This window comes from Dendrobates tinctorius, unplaced genomic scaffold, assembly GCF_039654945.1.
Source record: "Dendrobates tinctorius isolate UK_male_01 unplaced genomic scaffold, ASM3965494v1 ptg000013l, whole genome shotgun sequence".
Classification (NCBI taxonomy): Eukaryota; Metazoa; Chordata; class Amphibia; order Anura; family Dendrobatidae; genus Dendrobates; species Dendrobates tinctorius.
Window position 1 is genome coordinate 10,852,670 of NW_027361681.1, and position 18,177 is coordinate 10,870,846.

The 18,177-nt window shown below is 50.4% G+C and overlaps 2 protein-coding genes across 5 annotated transcripts in view; one reads left to right on the forward strand and one right to left on the reverse strand.

Moving 5' to 3' along the window:
- STOM (stomatin) overlaps positions 1-1,439 on the forward strand; it is a 53,808-nt gene extending 52,369 nt beyond the window's left edge. For both annotated transcript variants that reach the window (XM_073558829.1, XM_073558830.1), the window contains exon 7: positions 915-1,439. In XM_073558829.1, the coding sequence (XP_073414930.1) occupies positions 915-1,109 (195 nt within the window). In that variant the 3' untranslated portion in view covers positions 1,110-1,439. The remainder of the gene's footprint in view (positions 1-914) is intronic.
- A 607-nt stretch (positions 1,440-2,046) lies between these two features.
- The window catches only part of GSN (gelsolin), a 60,788-nt gene continuing 44,657 nt past the window's right edge, over positions 2,047-18,177 (reverse strand). For 2 of the 3 annotated variants that reach the window (XM_073558823.1, XM_073558828.1), the window contains 17 exons: positions 14,254-14,458; positions 13,746-13,900; positions 13,408-13,569; positions 13,146-13,295; positions 11,242-11,331; positions 11,038-11,170; positions 10,522-10,610; positions 9,858-10,073; positions 9,624-9,757; positions 9,039-9,129; positions 4,659-4,673; positions 4,012-4,182; positions 3,699-3,873; positions 3,012-3,133; positions 2,843-2,920; positions 2,670-2,730; positions 2,047-2,379 (listed from right to left, as the gene is read on the reverse strand). In XM_073558823.1, the coding sequence (XP_073414924.1) occupies positions 2,210-2,379; positions 2,670-2,730; positions 2,843-2,920; positions 3,012-3,133; positions 3,699-3,873; positions 4,012-4,182; positions 4,659-4,673; positions 9,039-9,129; positions 9,624-9,757; positions 9,858-10,073; positions 10,522-10,610; positions 11,038-11,170; positions 11,242-11,331; positions 13,146-13,295; positions 13,408-13,569; positions 13,746-13,900; positions 14,254-14,458 (2,217 nt within the window). In that variant the 3' untranslated portion in view covers positions 2,047-2,209. The remainder of the gene's footprint in view (positions 2,380-2,669; positions 2,731-2,842; positions 2,921-3,011; positions 3,134-3,698; positions 3,874-4,011; positions 4,183-4,658; positions 4,674-9,038; positions 9,130-9,623; positions 9,758-9,857; positions 10,074-10,521; positions 10,611-11,037; positions 11,171-11,241; positions 11,332-13,145; positions 13,296-13,407; positions 13,570-13,745; positions 13,901-14,253; positions 14,459-18,177) is intronic. The other variant, XM_073558824.1, reaches the window with a different exon arrangement.

Consider the following 18,177-nt stretch of genomic DNA (forward strand, 5'->3'; position numbering starts at 1 on the left):
TTTTCACTTAGTGTCAGCCTCCTAGCGGCAGAAGCATACACCCACAGTCTGTGTCCCCCAATGAGGCGAAAGAGAAATGGCTCCCCACACCATTACTGACTCAATGCCAAACTGGTCATGTTAGAAGATGTTGCAGGCAGAATGTTCTCCACGGCATCTTGATACTCTGTCACATGTGCTCAGTGTGAACCTATAACAGTGAAGAGCATAGGGCACCAATGTCAAATCTGCCAATTGCCCTGTAAGCTCTACACCCACTTGTGGACATCAGGCTCTCATACTACTCTTATGGAGTCTGTTTCTGACAGTTTGAGCAGACACATGGATGTTATTGGCCTGCTAGGGGTCATTTTGCAGTGCTCTGGCACTGCTCCTCCTCACACAAAGGATGTAGCAGTCCTGGCTGCTGGGTTGTTGCCCTCCTACGGCCCCCTCCACGTTTCCTGGTGTACTGGCCTGTCGCCTGCCATCTTCTCCATGCTCTGGACACTGTGCTGACAGACACAGCTACCCTTCTTGCCACAGCTCGCATTGATGAGCCATACTGGATGAGCAGCACTACCTGAGCCACTTTTGTGGATTGTAGACACCGCCTCATGCTACTGTATCTCTAGGGGTGAGAGCAATGACAAAATGCAGAAGTGACCAAAACAACAGCCAAAAAGGATGAGAACTGAGAAATGGTCTGTGGTCACCACCTGCAGAACCACTTGCTAAATTTAACTATCATTTCTACCTATTATCTGTTCCATTTGCACAACAGCAGGAGAAACTGATTCACTATCAGTTTTGCATAACTGGACAGGTTGATTTCACAGAAGTGTTCCCTTTATTTTTTGAGCAGCTAAGTATAATCACCCCTTGACCCTTTGATATGGTCATGCATTAACCCAATAATGTACACATCTCTCCAGGTTATCGCCGCAGAAGGTGAAATGAATGCGTCTCGTGCACTGAAAGAAGCCTCCATGGTGATTTCAGAATCCCCTGCCGCCCTGCAGTTACGTTACCTTCAGACATTGACCACCATCGCTGCGGAGAAGAACTCAACCATTGTCTTCCCTCTCCCCATTGACATGCTGCATGGAATGCTCGCCGGACGCAAGTAACACGTCAGTACGTCCAGTGCGAGGAGAGACACCGCAGCTGCAAGAAGTAATTCTATACAATGTAGCCATTTACTCAGATAACTCTGTGGTGCTGGTTGTCCCATGACGCTCAGGGGCAGGTTGCACTTACAGGGACCCCCCCCAAACACAGCACCTGCAGCCTTCCTCTTGTCACCACACAATGAGCACCACACTCTCTTCATCTTTGCTGCTTAGTTGTAATTTATGCATTTTCTACTTTTTACCATAATTCTGTGAATCGCATTGAACTTATTAATCATATTTTATATATTGTGTCTAATAAATGAAGATTTCTATATGTGGAAAGAAGTCCAATAAGACTAAGACTAGCTCTGCATCACCTTTATCTTATATTCTAGTCACAGCGAGAGCTGCAACCCCAAGACTGCTGACGTTACATCACGAACGTTTCAGCAAAACCCTGCTAAGTTAAACTATAGACACTGTCATGTTGCTGCTGGTTTCTCTGGCCTAGAGCAGAAAGATAAGACTCTGCCTACAGTGCCACCCCAGAGCACGGGCATCTCATTAGCTGAAAACGTCTAACACTGATTGCAAAGACAACCACAAGACTTCACCCCAGGTATCATTTTAATCAGTATAACAGCAGCAACATGACAGTGTCTGTAGTTTACTGAGCATAATCCTCCTAACAGGTTCACTTTAAATGTCTGTGGTCAGAGCTCACTGAGGAGTCTTACATTACTGACATCTTTCAGACCTGCAGTCACTATTCTGCTTTAACACTGGGTCTTAACCTACAGTCAAATCCAGAGCTGAGGTCACTATGTTGCTGTTACATAGCGTCTTATTATGAGTGCAGATTTCGCTATGTGCGGAGCAGGAGCAGCAGTTTCAGTAGGAGACGTGTTACATTGGAACATTTGTGCCGCCCACAGAACATTTTGGCGCTGGATCCAGTTGAAGCTTTTATTGCTTTTAAATATTGAAAAACTATTGTGGGTTCCATATGATTGGTGACTGCACAGCGAGGGAGGGGTGGAGAGTGGTCAGTCTCTAGTAAGAGGGGGGAGGGTTCAGGCAGTGAAGGCACAAAGGTCGCAGAGCACTAGTCCAGGTCACATGTTCAGCTCCGCCAGCGCCTTCTCCAGAGGGTCCACCGCCCAGAAGTCATTGTCCCAGCCCAGGAACCAGCCAGTGAAGGTAGGGGGCTCGAATCCCTGCTTGATCAAAGCCACAGGGGTCCTTCTGTCTCTGCCAGATGGATCTGTCTCTATGTATTTAGAAGCTGAAAATCAGAAGTGGCAGAAGGTGAGATGTTGACCCCCATTATGTAAGCAACCTTGGTCTGCAGACCCCATAGAGAGAGCACCCTGGAGCAACACTCTGCAGACCCCATACAATGAACGCCCTGGAGCGACACCCTGCAGACCCCATACAGAGAATACTCTGAAGGGACAGGCTGCAGACCCCATACAGCAAACACCCTGTAACAGCTCTCAGAGTACCCTGTACAGAGAACCTCCTGTAGCGACACGCTGCAGACCATACAGAGAATATCTTCCCCCCCCTTGTTACCTGAGGCCTGCGCTTCCTTCTTCTCTTCCTCTTGGGCTTCATTTCCGATCCAGACAAACACCTGAAAACACAGATGAGAAGTTGATTGTATGGAGCTGCTGCTCTCTGGTTTATGCTCCTTCCAGGGTTAGGAGCCAGGAGCTTTAACCCCAACAGTGGCCGTCGTGTTATACCTGGTCCCAGGTGTCCAGCAGCATCACGTCATCGGTGGCCAGGTCGTCTTGTGTGATCTCTCCCGGAACCTCCTCAATCTACAGAATATAGCGAAAAATGAGATGGGGGAATGTCAACAGCGAGATCGAGTGGTGTGAGGAGAGGAGAGACGGAGAGGCAGCCACTTACAATGAATCTGCCGGTCTTGTTGGAGCAGGCAAAGAGGCGGGGAGGGTGGGCATTCAGCTTGTCCTTCAGCCTGGCGGAGGTGCGATATGGAGCCTTCCCGCCCAGCGCTGCCCAGAAGTCATCTGCAACGGGAGCAAAAGTGTTAATATGGACTGTCCAGGGTTGGAGGGGAGGTCACATGACCACTGTACCAATGAATTGCAGGAAAAGGTAAAATGTAACTTTAATCATTGGCAGCGAAACAGAGACGACAGGTGGAATTCCAGCACGGGAGGCGATCCAACCACCGGGAGCTCCGCCCAATAGACAAAATCCCCACCAATCCGACCGCCGCACCAGGAGTGCAATTCCTTGAGATCTGAACATGTGAGCCCAAAGAGGATTTACAGTGATGTCCAGGCGCAGCATCAATCTCCTCCTCCGCTTGTGAAGAGGTGAGGATGCAGCTGAAGAGGTGGGATTTGTGAGATTTCAGGTTGGTGTCACAAGACAATTTGTAGGTCAGCTCGTTAGAAGACAGACGGCAGGCAGCACATACTTCATAGCGACACACTCAGCCGGAAACACAGACGTTGCGTCCACGGGACCGATCATAATGATTCGGAAGAGACACTCACCCCACAATCCCCTATTTCTGCCCGGGCAAGAGTTATCGCTTACCCCATTGTCCCCTGTTGAGTTTCTTACCAGTTTCTCTTCCTTCTGCAATCTCTGAGCCGGAGATCCCGAGGACAGTTAATAATTCGCGAGCCCCCTGCTTCTCTGGATTGCTGGAGCCTTGACCCACCCACAGGAATGCAGTGGTCGGTGTCTTCAGGACAAACGCATCATTGGAGTTCAGACTGTCAGCAGAGGCTTCCACCTATGAATGACACAAGCAGAGCGCCGGTCACAGGAAGCGGGAGACAAGCGGGGCGCCAGTCACAGGAGACCCAAGCAGGGCGCCGGTCCCAGGAGGCGAACTAGGGCTACACAGGCTGATACAGTAGAAAAGCCTTACCTCCACGGCTCTGGAGAAGCCCGCAGATGATGCCCGCACTTGGAAGAGACGTACAGCTGAGTCTGTGCTCTGTCCGCCTTCTCTGGAGGTTCCACCCTTATAGACGATCAGCGGTTTCCCACCAAACAAGCTTAGGAGATGAGCCGGCTCCTTGCCTTGCACCACGCGCACCTGTCACACAGACTATTCATATTACACTCCAGCCTCATCACTGGGGAAACCCACCAGCCGGCCCTCGCACTTCAGGTGACAGTCACTAGATGGGCACACAGTGGGGTGGGGGAAGGGGGGAGCATTTGAAATGTGCAGTTTATGACGACACTCCATGCACAGGGGAGGGGGGGTGAGGGACATACAAATTCTAAACCAGCACCACATACATTTCCCAAAATGCTCGGCACAAAACCATCAGGAATCACTGATACAGTGTAATGTAAGCAGTGACCAACACAGCAATGGATGCCACTTCAAATCACAAAGATCATTAGGGTTCAGGTTGTATGGTCGCCGTCATGAGAGGGAAAATAATATACTAAGCTGCAGACCCTGTAAATCAGCAGCCACCCATTACATAACATGGGGGCACATATCAGCCCAACCAGCACAGAAAGGGTGTCCCCAGCATAACATGCAGCACACCCATGTACCTGACTCCTGGGCCCCTGCACAGAGAGAAGAGCGAAGGCTTCAATACATAAAGGAGACACCGAGGTCAACTCACTGCACAGAGCCGCAACAGTCACAGCAGAGACCTGCACATACAATCTGTATGCCACGAGCTCCCTCTAATAGTGACAGTATGCACACATCTGTATGCGAGAAGCCCCCCTCAAGTTGTGACTGTATGGCTGTATGTGAGGAGCCCCCCCCTCTAATGGTGACTGCAAATTACACTCACCTGTATGTGAAGAGCTCCCTCTAGTTGTGAATGAATGACTATGTACACATCTGTACGTGAGGATCTCCCTCTAGTGGTGACTGTGCATACACACACATCTGTACATGAGGATCTCCATCTAGTGGTGACTGTGTATTCTCACACACACACACCCCTGTACGTGAAGATCTCCATCTAGTGGTGACTGTGTATTCACACACACACACCTGTACGCGAAGATCTCCATATAGTGGTGACTGTATACACACATACACACACCCCTGTACACGAGGATCTCCATCTAGTAATGACTGTGTATACATACACATTTCTATGTGAGGTGCCCCCTCTAGTGACTGTGTGTGTGTATATGTATAATACAGAGCCATACAGATGTGGGCATATACAGTCACCACTAGAGGGAGATCCTCACATAGAGATGTGTATGTAGATAGCAGTGGTGGCGAACCTATGGCAAGCGTGCCAGAGGGGGCACACAGAGCCCTCCCGGTGGGCACACGTGCCATCTCAAAACTAGCGCTGCCACCACTCTCCTCAGCCTGCTCATAATCTCCTGGACCCTCATCACTAACGCCGGCGTCACGGCCACTCTCCCATCAGGTCACACGCTGTTCCATCAGTCTATGCATGTGCTGAGGACGGGGATGGCGCACGGGCTGAGGAGAGTGGCGGCAGCGCTATTGCAGAGATGGCACGCGTACCCACAGGTAGGATTGATATATGAAGAGACGAGATCAGCGTTGGAACGGGCAGAGGCGAGTAGTTTTTTTTTTTTAATACAAGGCCATTATACAGAATGGAGCAGTATATGGGGCCATTATACTGTATGCAGCATCACGTGGGGCCATTATACTGTATGCAGCATCACGTGGGGCCATTATACTGTATGCAGCATCACGTGGGGCCATTATACTGTATGCAGCATCACGTGGGGCCATTATACTGTATGGAGTATTATGTGTGGCCATTATACAGTATGGAGTGTTATGTGTGGCCATTATACAGTGTGGAGCATCATGTGTGGCCATTATACAGTAGGGAGCATCATATGGGGCGATTATACTACATGCAGCATCATATGGGGCCATTACACTGTATGCATCATCATGTGGTACCATTATACATCTCTTCCCGGATTTCATCACTATGAAGGAGGAAGAGAAAACATATATCCTGCTGGGGGAAGAAGAGAGAGCAGTGGAGATAGCAGCGCGGTATGTGAGCGAATGTCAGACTGCGAGAAAGACAGTCATGATATGCCATGGACTTTTATGGCCCCCCACCCTGGATCTGCCCCCATCCACCTTCCCTATGCCATGGACCTCTATAGCCCCCATCCTGGATCTGCCCCCATCCACCTTTCTTACAGCCCTTACCCAACACCCCTACAGTCCCTATTCCCTTTTGTACACTTGCTTTGGCAAAACTAATGTGTATTTAGTCCTGCCAATAAAGCTTCTTTGAATCTTGAATCTATACAGTATGGAGCACTGTGTGGCCATTATACTGCATGCAGCATCATGTGGGGCCATTATACTGCATGCAGCATCATGTGGGGCCATTATACTGCATGCAGCATCATGTGGGGCCATTATACTGCATGCAGCATCATGTGGGGCCATTATACTGCATGCAGCATCATGTGGGGCCATTATACTGCATGCAGCATCATGTGGGGCCATTATACTGCATGCAGCATCATGTGGGGCCATTATACTGCATGCAGCATCATGTGGGGCCATTATACTGCATGCAGCATCATGTGGGGCCATTATACTGCATGCAGCATCATGTGGGGCCATAACATAATACTGCATGCATCATCATGTGTGGCCATTATACAGTATGGAGAATTATGTGTAGCCATTATACAGAATGGAGCATCATATGTGCAATTTTACTCTTGAATAAAAATCCTATCCATTCTCAAGAACAGATCTCCACTGCAATCGGTGGCTAGTATCTTAGGCTTGGTGTGCAGAGCTTACAAGCTCTTTGCTATAGCGCGCTAATGTAGGAGTTCTTTTTCTAATCTAAAACCTCAGTATTCTGGTTAAATTGCCGTGTTGGCACTTTGCGATAAATAAGTGGGTTTTAGATTGCTGTTTGGGCACCCGGTCTCTAAAAGGTTCGCCATCACTGGTATATACAGTACAGTCACCACTTGAGGGAGATCCTCACATAGAGATACGCGTGTATACACAGTCACCACAAGAGGGAGATCCTCACATACAGATGTGTATGTATACACAGTCACCACTAGAGGGATATCCTCACATAGAGATGTGTATGTATACACAGTCACTACAAGAGGGAGATCCTCACAGAGATACGCATGTATACACAGAAACCACTAGAGGGAGATCCTCACAGAGGTACGCGTGTATACACAGTCACAACTAAAGGGAGATCCTCACATAGAGATGTGTATGTATACACTGTCACCAATAGAGGGATATCCTCACACAGAGATGTGTATGTATACACAGTCACCACTAGAGGGATATCCTCACAGAGATGTGTATGTATACATAGTCACCACAAGAGGGAGATCCTCACATAGAAATATGTGTGTATACACAGTCACAACTAGAGGGAAATACTCACATGTGTATGTATACAGTCACCACTAGAGGTGGCTCCTCACATACTGCTGTAGGTATGTATACACAGTCACCACTAGAGTGGGTGTGTGTATGTGTGCGTGTGTAAATATACAGTATATACACACACGCATACATACTGAACTGTTCCAATATTTACAGTCACAGCTGTTTCTCCCCTGCCCATACTGATAGTTCAGCTTCAGGTCACTTGTCTTATCTATTGCCTTATTCCGGTGACCTGTTGTGTATATGTGACTCTTCAGATTTTGTGTTACTCTATGCCTGATGAAGGGACCCGAATAGTCTACGCTGAGTCAGGCCATCAAGGCAATTGAGAAATTAGTTTCTCTGTCTCCTCCGCACCTGTGCTGCTATTCTCTGATACGAGAGGTTCAGAACACGGGTCAATGACACTTGGATCACGCTTGCAGTGGAGCAGAAGCTCAGGGTCATTAGTATATCGGGTGTGTGTGATATACATAAGCAGTACGTGAGGAGCCCCTAATTGTGATGGATTCCGGATCATGCTCAAGGAATTTATACCCTATAATAGATGGCAAGGTGGGTTCCCTTTATCCATCTCCCTCCCCCGGAGTGACTGCTCTGACACATTCAAAACACAAGCCGCGGAGACACCATCACATGTTTCTCAACGCAAGCAATGACTAGCCAGGTCTTTCCCCGGGAAGGAACAACCACGGGAAGGGCAGTCTCCAATGAAGGAAACCACCTATGCCAAAACATGGTATCCATCCACAGACAGCTGGGGCATTGCTCTAGAATCACTGCGTTGAGAAACATGTGATGGTGTCTCCGCAGTGTTGGATGTTGATCTCCATGAGGTCACTCATCCTATACCAATACCCCGAAACAGCTGTCTGTGGATGGATACCATGTTTTGGCATAGGTGGTTTCCTTCATTGGAGACTGCCCTTCCCATGGTTGTTCCTTCCCGGGGAAAGACCTGGCTAGTCATTGCTTGCGTTGAGAAACATGTGATGGCGTCTCCGCGGCTTGTGTTTTGCATGTTTTTGCATATTTCCCATAAGGGATGGGGGCATTGCTCTAGAATCACTGCGTTGAGAAACATGTGATGGTGTCTCCGCAGTGTTGGATGTTCATCTCCATGAGGTCACTCATCCTCATTTTCACAGTCTTTTACTAGGCATTGCTCCTACTAGCCAGTTTCCTACTCCACACTGATGAGGGGCAATACCCCGAACAGCTGTCTGTGGATGGATACCATGTTTTGGCATAGGTGGTTTCCTTCATTGGAGACTGCCCTTCCCGTGGTTGTTCCTTCCCGGGGAAAGACCTGGCTAGTCATTGCTTGCGTTGAGAAACATGTGATGGCGTCTCCGCGGCTTGTGTTTTGCATGTTTTTGCATATTTCCCATAAGGGATGGGGGCATTGCTATAGAATCACTGCGTTGAGAAACATGTGATGGTGTCTCTGCAGTGTTGGATGTTGCTCTGACACATTGTCCTGCACATCTGCTGTGTGAACATGCGGTGATGCTGACCTGCACTGGGCCGCCTCCTAGCTCCTCGTCCAGCTGGGCGCTCAGGAAGGCGGAGGCCGTGATCTCATCCTTTGAGGAGTCCAGTCCCTGCCTGTAATGAGACCAGACGTCAGACCCAACGTGAAATTACCACACAATGGTCAAGCACAAGGTCCACACACCCCCAATAATAGAGCCCCCAACATGAGAGGAGGACCCCCACACTGCAGGAAGGTGGAGAAGACTAAGTTCATGGACAGATGCTCAGACATATCCCATTTTCTCAGTTTATCCCCATGCATAAGATGTCATGTTCACTGACATCTAGAATAGATCTAGAAACTCTAGTCAGCAACAGAAGATCTAGAAAATAGTGAAGGAACAAATGGCCAGAAGAAGGCTCCAGAAAGGAGGCAATGATGGGGCATCATTTACATAGGACTGCCCTATGGTAATTATCAGGTTCTGATGGGGCATCATTTACATAGGACTGCACTGTGGTCATTACCATGTGCTGATGGGGCATCATTTACATAGGACTGCACTGTGGTCATTACCATGTGCTGATGGGGCATCATTTATATAGGACTGCACTGTGGTCATTACCAGGTGTAGATGATCTGTCCTTTCTTCCCGCCGTGACTGTAGTTGTACAGGATGATGTAACTGTCTCCTCCATAGAACTGACCGTGCTGAGATGCCGCCACCGGAACCTTCTCTGAGGATTCAATGCGCCAAATCTGCAAGAGTGTGCAGATGAGTATGCTGCCACCCGCAGGAGGTACATGATACTACCACCACCATCATCTGCAGTGACAACCCCAGGAGATCAGGCCACACCTGCTTCTCACCACGCCCATCGTCCACCATCCCGTGCTGCGCAGCCATGGCCGGAGACTCATGCAGGGAGCTGACATCAAACGGAACGTTCTCGATCTTGGCGATGTGGTTGGGGATGTACGCGATGCCCATCCCCTCTGTCTGATCCATATCGCGCCAGTTCTTGAAGAATTGCTTGAAGAGTGGCGTCTCCCCAGACTCAGGGAGGACTTGTACCTGCAGAGACAGAAGCAATGGATGTGTGTAGAGCACCCCCATGTGGATACCCCAAGCATCACTCGGACACCTCCTCCTAGAGAAGATGGGATTGTTACTCCTTCAGTGCTCCAGATGACCATGTTATAGGTCACACATCAGCCTCAGAGCCTACCCTACAAGTGCAGCTTCTGCGGGCCCCAAGGATGGAAAGGGCATGTACAGGATGATCAACTCACGTATTATCACCTCAGCCAAAGCGTTAGCAGAGGTCTGTCCACTAGCCTGCTGACTATTTCCAATACATCACTTGTGCTCCATCCACTAGCCTGCTGACTGTTTCCAATACATCTCTTGAGCTCCATCAACTAGCCTGCTGACCGTTTCCAATACATCTCTCGTTAGTCCCCTGCTCTGGCCTGGAATGTGGGGAGGATTACACTTGCTGCGGGTGACCCTTGCCCCTCACCTGTGTCTGCTTGGGATATCCCATTTTGGAGATGAACTCTGTAGCGGTTTTAAGAGCCATCTTCTTCTCCTCCATGTTGGCGTTCTTACCTATAAGGAAGGTAAGATGGGGGTTATGCATGTCACCTTCAGGGGGAAGGCCAAAAAGAGCGCAAGAGAGAGCACTCCACCAAGGTCTCACTTGAGGCCAGGCATCACCAGGGGCCTGACCATTTAGCACAATAACAGTCATTTGGATAAGGGGTACACTAGGGACTTCTACATTGAGACCTTAATATTCCGCTGGTGCCCCCTGTAGAAGAGCTGAAAGCCACCCCCGCTGCAGCCTGGTAACGGAGATCGTAGGCGGAGGGAACAAGACACCACTCATCCTCTGGGTACATTCACTGACTGTAAGCGGAAGTAGTGATCGGCTGGTCCATCGCTGAGGACCAGGCAGTTTCCACTCCTGCGCAGAGCTTGGTGGATGTGGTGCTGTCCCCTCCCCAGTTTCTGCCATGTCACACTCAATACGAACCTTTCCAGACAAAGATCTTGCCATCAGATCCGTGGTCCAGGATGAAGCAGTCGTCAGAGTTGAGAGCAGATTGCGTGAAGGGGTTTTCATCAGCGACCAGAGAGACTGACATCTCCCCGCCACCATTAGACACCTGGAAACCAGAAGAGAAATGTGTCAGTGGTGGTTGGTGCATGGAGAGGTACGGCGGTGCCCGGCACTCACCCTATATAGCTTCGCCAGCTTTCTGTTTGTGGCATCGGCTTTCACGTCATCGGCTGTACCCTCCGGCAAATCCGGTTTCTCCCCTAGAACCTGTGAGAGCGAGAGGGAAGCGGTAATGGATTCATAGCTGCACACCTGATAATCCAATGTGAGGCTATCAGACATCCATAAACTTCTGCAGAACCAGGGACTACAACTCCAAGCATATCGGGTATGAACTTGGAAGCCTGCAGTGCTCACTGATTGGGCTGCAGCCTTCTGTAATAACAGCAACTCCTGCCCCGACCACAGTGCTCACAGCAGCACAGAGCACAGGAAGGCATCGTACATGGAGGAACTACAGGACAAGCAGAGGCCTGTGGGCAAAATTAACCCACAGAACCTAGGACTGGAGATCTGGGGCGTCTTACTATGGTAAACCATTGCAGGGGTCGTCCTCTCGCGGCCAGGCGAAGCTTTCCAGGAAGAGGGCACCTCCTCCCAGGATCAGACGAAGCGTTACCAGGGGGAGTCGTGTCCTACCAGGGCCAAACTAAGCGTTACCAGGGGGAGGGGTCGTGCTCTCAGGCTGCGTTCACACGTTGCGAATTTTGATGCATTCCTGCAGCATTTTTGGACGCACAGAATTGCATCAAATCTGCAGTGTAGTACAGTACCAATGATAGTCAATGGTAATTTGAGAATTGCTGTGCACATGCTGCGTTTTTTTTTTCCGCAGTATGTCAATTCTTTGTCCGAAAACGCAGAGTTTCTGCACCCACTGACTATACATTGAGTAAGGCAAATCCGCACATCAAAAAACGCATGACAATCTGCAATAAATCCGCAAGCATTTTGGTCTGCGCTGTCTGCCAAGAGATGCAGATTCTGTGCGGAAAATTCTGCAGGCCAGTCCGCAACGTGTGCACATACCCTTAGGGTCAGACGAAACGATACAGTTGTGCGTGTGTGTTGGGGGGGGGGGACGAAGCGTTACGGAGAGGGGGGTCCTCCCGGAGCCAGACGAGGCATTACAGGGGGACCTCCTCCCGGAGCCAGACGAGGCATTACAGGGGGACCTCCTCCCGGAGCCAGACGAGGCATTACAGGGGGACCTCCTCCCGGAGCCAGACGAGGCATTACAGGGGGACCTCCTCCCGGAGCCAGACGAGGCATTACAGGGGGACCCCCTTCCGGAGCCAGACGAGGCATTACAGGGGGACCCCCTCCCGGAGCCAGACGAGGCATTACAGGGGGAGGGGGCGTCTTCCCGGAGCCAGACGAGGCATTACAGGGGGACCTCCTCCCGGAGCCAGACGTGGCATTACAGGGGGGCCTCCTCCCGGAGCCAGACGAGGCATTACAGGGGGAGGGGGCGTCTTCCCAGAGCCAGACGAGGCATTACAGGAGGACCACCTCCCGGAGCCAGACGTGGCATTACAGGTGGGCCTCCTCCCGGAGACAGACGAGGCATTACAGGGGGCATCTTCCTAGGGCCAAACATTTTAGGGGCACACCCACTGCTTCATGGGGGCGCTTTACCTTGACCCATACACAGAGCAGTGAAGCAATAGCTGCCACTTTCACGCTCTGTGTCTGGATTGCTCATCACCCTGTAACCAGATCCGACTGCTCAGAGCATCACAAACCTATTCCAGATGCAGGAATTTACTTCCAACCTCAGAATGCGTGCCATGTGTTCCCATCCCCCCACAAGAAGGCGGCCAAGCGACAAGTGAAGGCTCTGCACAAGATGTGAGCTGTTATCAGAAAATCTGTACAACAACCCCTGCGCAGCTGCCGTCATGTGACAATCTACTGTCCAATAGGAAAGCAGTAGTGAGATGATGCCTAGCCCTTCTCTTGTAGTGAAAGCTCCACCCACAGTAACACAGTGTCCCAATATCCCCATAAAGATTCAGCACCTGGATCATCTTCTCACGCTCCATCCCCTCCTCCACCACGTACACTCTGGCACGGCCATGGCGCTCGTTGTCCCGGATGTCTTTGGCAACGGCAGTGGCCTTCAGTTTTTCAAATCTGTTTGCCTTTGACCCGCACCACTGGTAAATCTCCTGCAAAAGAACGGGCAAGTGAGATGGTCCCAACAGGGAAGGGAAGTGGGGGAGAGGGTGACATTGCCTCCTGCTGTCTCCATGGCTGCTCCATGTGATCAGTCACACTTACATCTCCAAGGTCCAGGATGAAGCAATCTCCCTGGGTGAAGCTCTCCCAGGACACGGGCACTTCTGTAGCACGCGCCAGGCGCCGGCCCTTCACCTGCAGCAGCCGCTCCACACTCACATCATTGGGGACCACGTGAGTGAATCCGGAGGCCACGCCGCCAGCCTGGAGACAGAGGACGCAGATCAATGGCATTGAACAGTGTGCGCCAGGACGCAGCGGCCTTCCCCCTTACACCTCGGCATATGGTCCTTGTGGACAGTGATGCGGACGGCCTCCTGGCTATTATTTGCCTCCACGTGTAAAGCCTGACACACTAAATGACAATGCGAATTCCTCACCTTGTATTTGATGCCAGATTTAAAGTAACCCAGGAAGGTGGGCGACTCATAGCCCTGCACCTCACGGTTCTGGATGGGTTTCCCTCCGAGGTGATCGTCCATCTGGACAGTGAAGATGGCAGCAGATCCGCTCTCATCCTGCGTGCACTCATCGCCTAGAGGAAGAAGACGAAGCACATGATACCACCCCCTGCACTGCAGCATACCAGCTACTGTCAGCTGGTGTCAGCCACTCCCATCAAAGTAGTAGAAGACACTGGGGAGGTGTGTACAGCGCACCACACTAGACCAAGGGGGCAGGGCATACAGAGCAGCACACTACACCAAGTGGGTGGGGCGGCCTGCTTCACAGCGCTTTGGATCAGCCCAGTAGATGGATACTTAGCACCATATTTCAGAGAGTTCTTGCAGTGGGTGAGAGGATTAGGCTTATCTGGATTAGGATTATAAAATGATCACTCAGCACCACGCACTTCAACAACCACCATCATCCGTGGGCAGGACTCACCCAGCCAGTAATGGAGGTCGTACTGCAGGTTCCCTGAGCGCTGCTTGATGGTGCTCAGCACAATGTAGGTATCTCCAGTGAAGAAGGATCCATACTGGTTCTGCGGCACGGCCACCAGATCAAACTTCTCGATCCTCCAGACCTGCAGCCCCGGCGCTTTCCCCGCCCTCTCAAACTCTGGGTGATCAACCACCATTTCTGACAGCTGAAAAACACGAAAGCGTCACACAGAAGAGCCAGCATCCCACACTAAGCACAACCCATCATTCACAAGATTTCTGCTTACTGACAATCCGGTCCTGACCCAACACGTCTCACAGCAAAAGGTCTGAATTTAGACTGTTAGTTTCTACAGACCCTGACACACTGTAACAATACCTCAGCTGTGTGAGCAGGACTCAGCCCTCTTCTGAATGTGACGCTCAGGATAAGAGAAGTAGTCCGCAGCGAATGTGCCTTCCACAACTGTCTAGTCACCTGACTGCTGGCTCAGGACTCCCATCATTAGTAGGGCTGCGTGCAGTAAACGGCCGCACATCCTCAATACCCGTGCTGATCATTGGCCTCTCCATACGCAGGTGGAGCAGACTTCACCTCTGTCTAATCCTCTTATAATGACATGTGATTATTCAGGCGCAGACACTGCTAATCCCACATCTAAGAGACTGCACCAAGCTCTCTGCGAGCACCAGAAATAATCACCGGGATGGTGCCGGCGGTCTAAAGCAACTAATGTCATCTACTCCAGGCACCTCCAGAGCTGCAGTCACTGCTCTGCTGCTACATCTTGTCCTTCAGTCACCTCTAGAGCTGCAGTCACTGCTCTACTGCTACATCTTGTCCTTCAGTCACCTCTAGAGCTGCAGGCACTGCTCTGCTGCTACATCTAATCATCCAGTCACCTCTAGAGCTGCGGTCACTACTCTGCTGCTACATCTTATCCTTCAGTCCCCTCTAGAGCTGCGGTCACTACTCTGCTGCTACAGCTAATCATCCAGTCACCTCTAGAGCTGCGGTCACTACTCTGCTGCTACATCTTATCCTTCAGTCACCTCTAGAGCTGCGGTCACTACTCTGCTGCTACATCTAATCCTTCAGTCACCTCTAGAGCTGCAGGCACTGCTCTGCTGCTACATCTAATCATCCAGTCACTGCTCTGCTGCTACATTTAATCCTACAGTCACTGCTCTGCTGCTACATTTAATCCTCCAGTCACTGCTCTGCTGCTACATCTAATCCTCCAGTCGCCTCTAGAGCTGCAGTCACTGCTCTGCTGCTACATCTAATCATCCAGTCACTGCTCTGCTGCTACATCTAATCATCCAGTCACTGCTCTGCTGCTACATCTAATCATCCAGTCACTGCTCTGCTGCTACATCTAATCATCCAGTCACTGCTCTGCTGCTACATCTAATCATCCAGTCACTGCTCTGCTGCTACATCTAATCATCCAGTCACTGCTCTGCTGCTACATCTAATCATCCAGTCACTGCTCTGCTGCTACATCTAATCATCCAGTCACTGCTCTGCTGCTACATCTAATCATCCAGTCACTGCTCTGCTGCTACATCTAATCATCCAGTCACTGCTCTGCTGCTACATCTAATCATCCAGTCACTGCTCTGCTGCTACATCTAATCATCCAGTCACTGCTCTGCTGCTACATCTAATCATCCAGTCACTGCTCTGCTGCTACATCTAATCATCCAGTCACTGCTCTGCTGCTACATCTAATCATCCAGTCACTGCTCTGCTGCTACATCTAATCATCCAGTCACTGCTCTGCTGCTACATCTAATCATCCAGTCACTGCTCTGCTGCTACATCTAATCATCCAGTCACCTCTGGAGCTGCAGTCACTGCTCTGCTGCTACATCTAATCCTTCAGTCACCTTTAGAGCTGCAGTCACTGCTCTGCTGCTACATCTAATCATCCAGTCACTGCTCTGCTGCTACATCTAATCATCCAGTCACCTCTGGAGCTGCAGTCACTGCTCTGCTGCTACATCTAATCCTTCAGTCACCTTTAGAGCTGCAGTCACTGCTCTGCTGCTACATCTAATCCTCTAGACACCTCTAGAGCTGCGGTCACTACTCTGCTGCTTCATCTAATCCTTCAGTCACCTCTAGAGCTGCAGACACTGCTCTGCTGCTACATCTAATCATCCAGTCATTGCTCTGCTGCTACATCTAATCATCCAGTCACTGCTCTGCTGCTACATCTAATCCTCCAGTCACCTCTGGAGCTGCAGTCACTGCTCTGCTGCTACATCTAATCATCCAGGCACTGCTCTGCTGCTACATCTAATCATCCAGTCACTGCTCTGCTGCTACATCTAATCATCCAGTCAGTGCTCTGCTGCTACATCTAATCATCCAGTCACTGCTCTGCTGCTACATCTAAATCATCCAGTCACTGCTCTGCTGCTACATCTAATCATCCAGTCAGTGCTCTGCTGCTACATCTAATCATCCAGTCACTGCTCTGCTGCTACATCAAATCCTCCAGTCACCTCTGGAACTGCAGTCACTGCTCTGCTGCTTCATCTAATCCTCCAGTCACCTCTGGAGCTGCAGTAACTGCTCTGCTGCTTCATCTAATCCTCCAGTCACCTCTGGAACTGCAGTCACTGCTCTGCTGCTACATCTAATCATCCAGTCACTGCTCTGCTGCTACATCTAATCATCCAGTCACTGCTCTGCTGCTACATCTAATCATCCAGTCACTGCTCTGCTGCTACATCTAATCATCCAGTCACCTCTAGAGCTGCAGTCACTGCTCTGCTGCTACATCTAATCCTCCAGACACCTCTAGAGCTGCGGTCACTACTCTGCTGCTTCATCTAATCCTTCAGTCACCTCTAGAGCTGCAGGCACTGCTCTGCTGCTACATCTAATCATCCAGTCACTGCTCTGCTGCTACATCTAATCATCCAGTCACTGCTCTGCTGCTACATCTAATCATCCAGTCACTGCTCTGCTGCTACATCTAATCATCCAGTCACTGCTCTGCTGCTACATCTAATCATCCAGTCACTGCTCTGCTGCTACATCTAATCATCCAGTCACTGCTCTGCTGCTACATCTAATCATCCAGTCACTGCTCTGCTGCTACATCTAATCATCCAGTCACTGCTCTGCTGCTACATCTAATCATCCAGTCACTGCTCTGCTGCTACATCTAATCATCCAGTCACTGCTCTGCTGCTACATCTAATCATCCAGTCACTGCTCTGCTGCTTCATCTAATCATCCAGTCACTGCTCTGCTGCTACATCTAATCCTCCAGTCACCTTTAGAGCTGCAGTCACTGCTCTGCTGCTACATCTAATCCTCCAGACACCTCTAGAGCTGCGGTCACTACTCTGCTGCTTCATCTAATCCTTCAGTCACCTCTAGAGCTGCAGGCACTGCTCTGCTGCTACATCTAATCCTCCAGACACCTCTAGAGCTGCGGTCACTACTCTGCTGCTTCATCTAATCCTTCAGTCACCTCTAGAGCTGCAGGCACTGCTCTGCTGCTACATCTAATCCTCCAGACACCTCTAGAGCTGCGGTCACTACTCTGCTGCTTCATCTAATCCTCCAGTCACCTCTGGAGCTGTAGTCACTGCTCTGCTGCTACATCTAATCCTCCAGTCACCTCTAGAACTGCAGTCACTGCTCTGCTGCTACATCTAATCCTTCAGTCACCTTTAGAGCTGCAGTCACTGCTCTGCTGCTACATCTAATCCTCCAGACACCTCTAGAGCTGCGGTCACTACTCTGCTGCTTCATCTAATCCTTCAGTCACCTCTAGAGCTGCAGGCACTGCTCTGCTTCTACATCTAATCCTCCAGACACCTCTAGAGCTGCGGTCACTACTCTGCTGCTTCATCTAATCCTTCAGTCACCTCTAGAGCTGCAGTCACTGCTCTGCTGCTA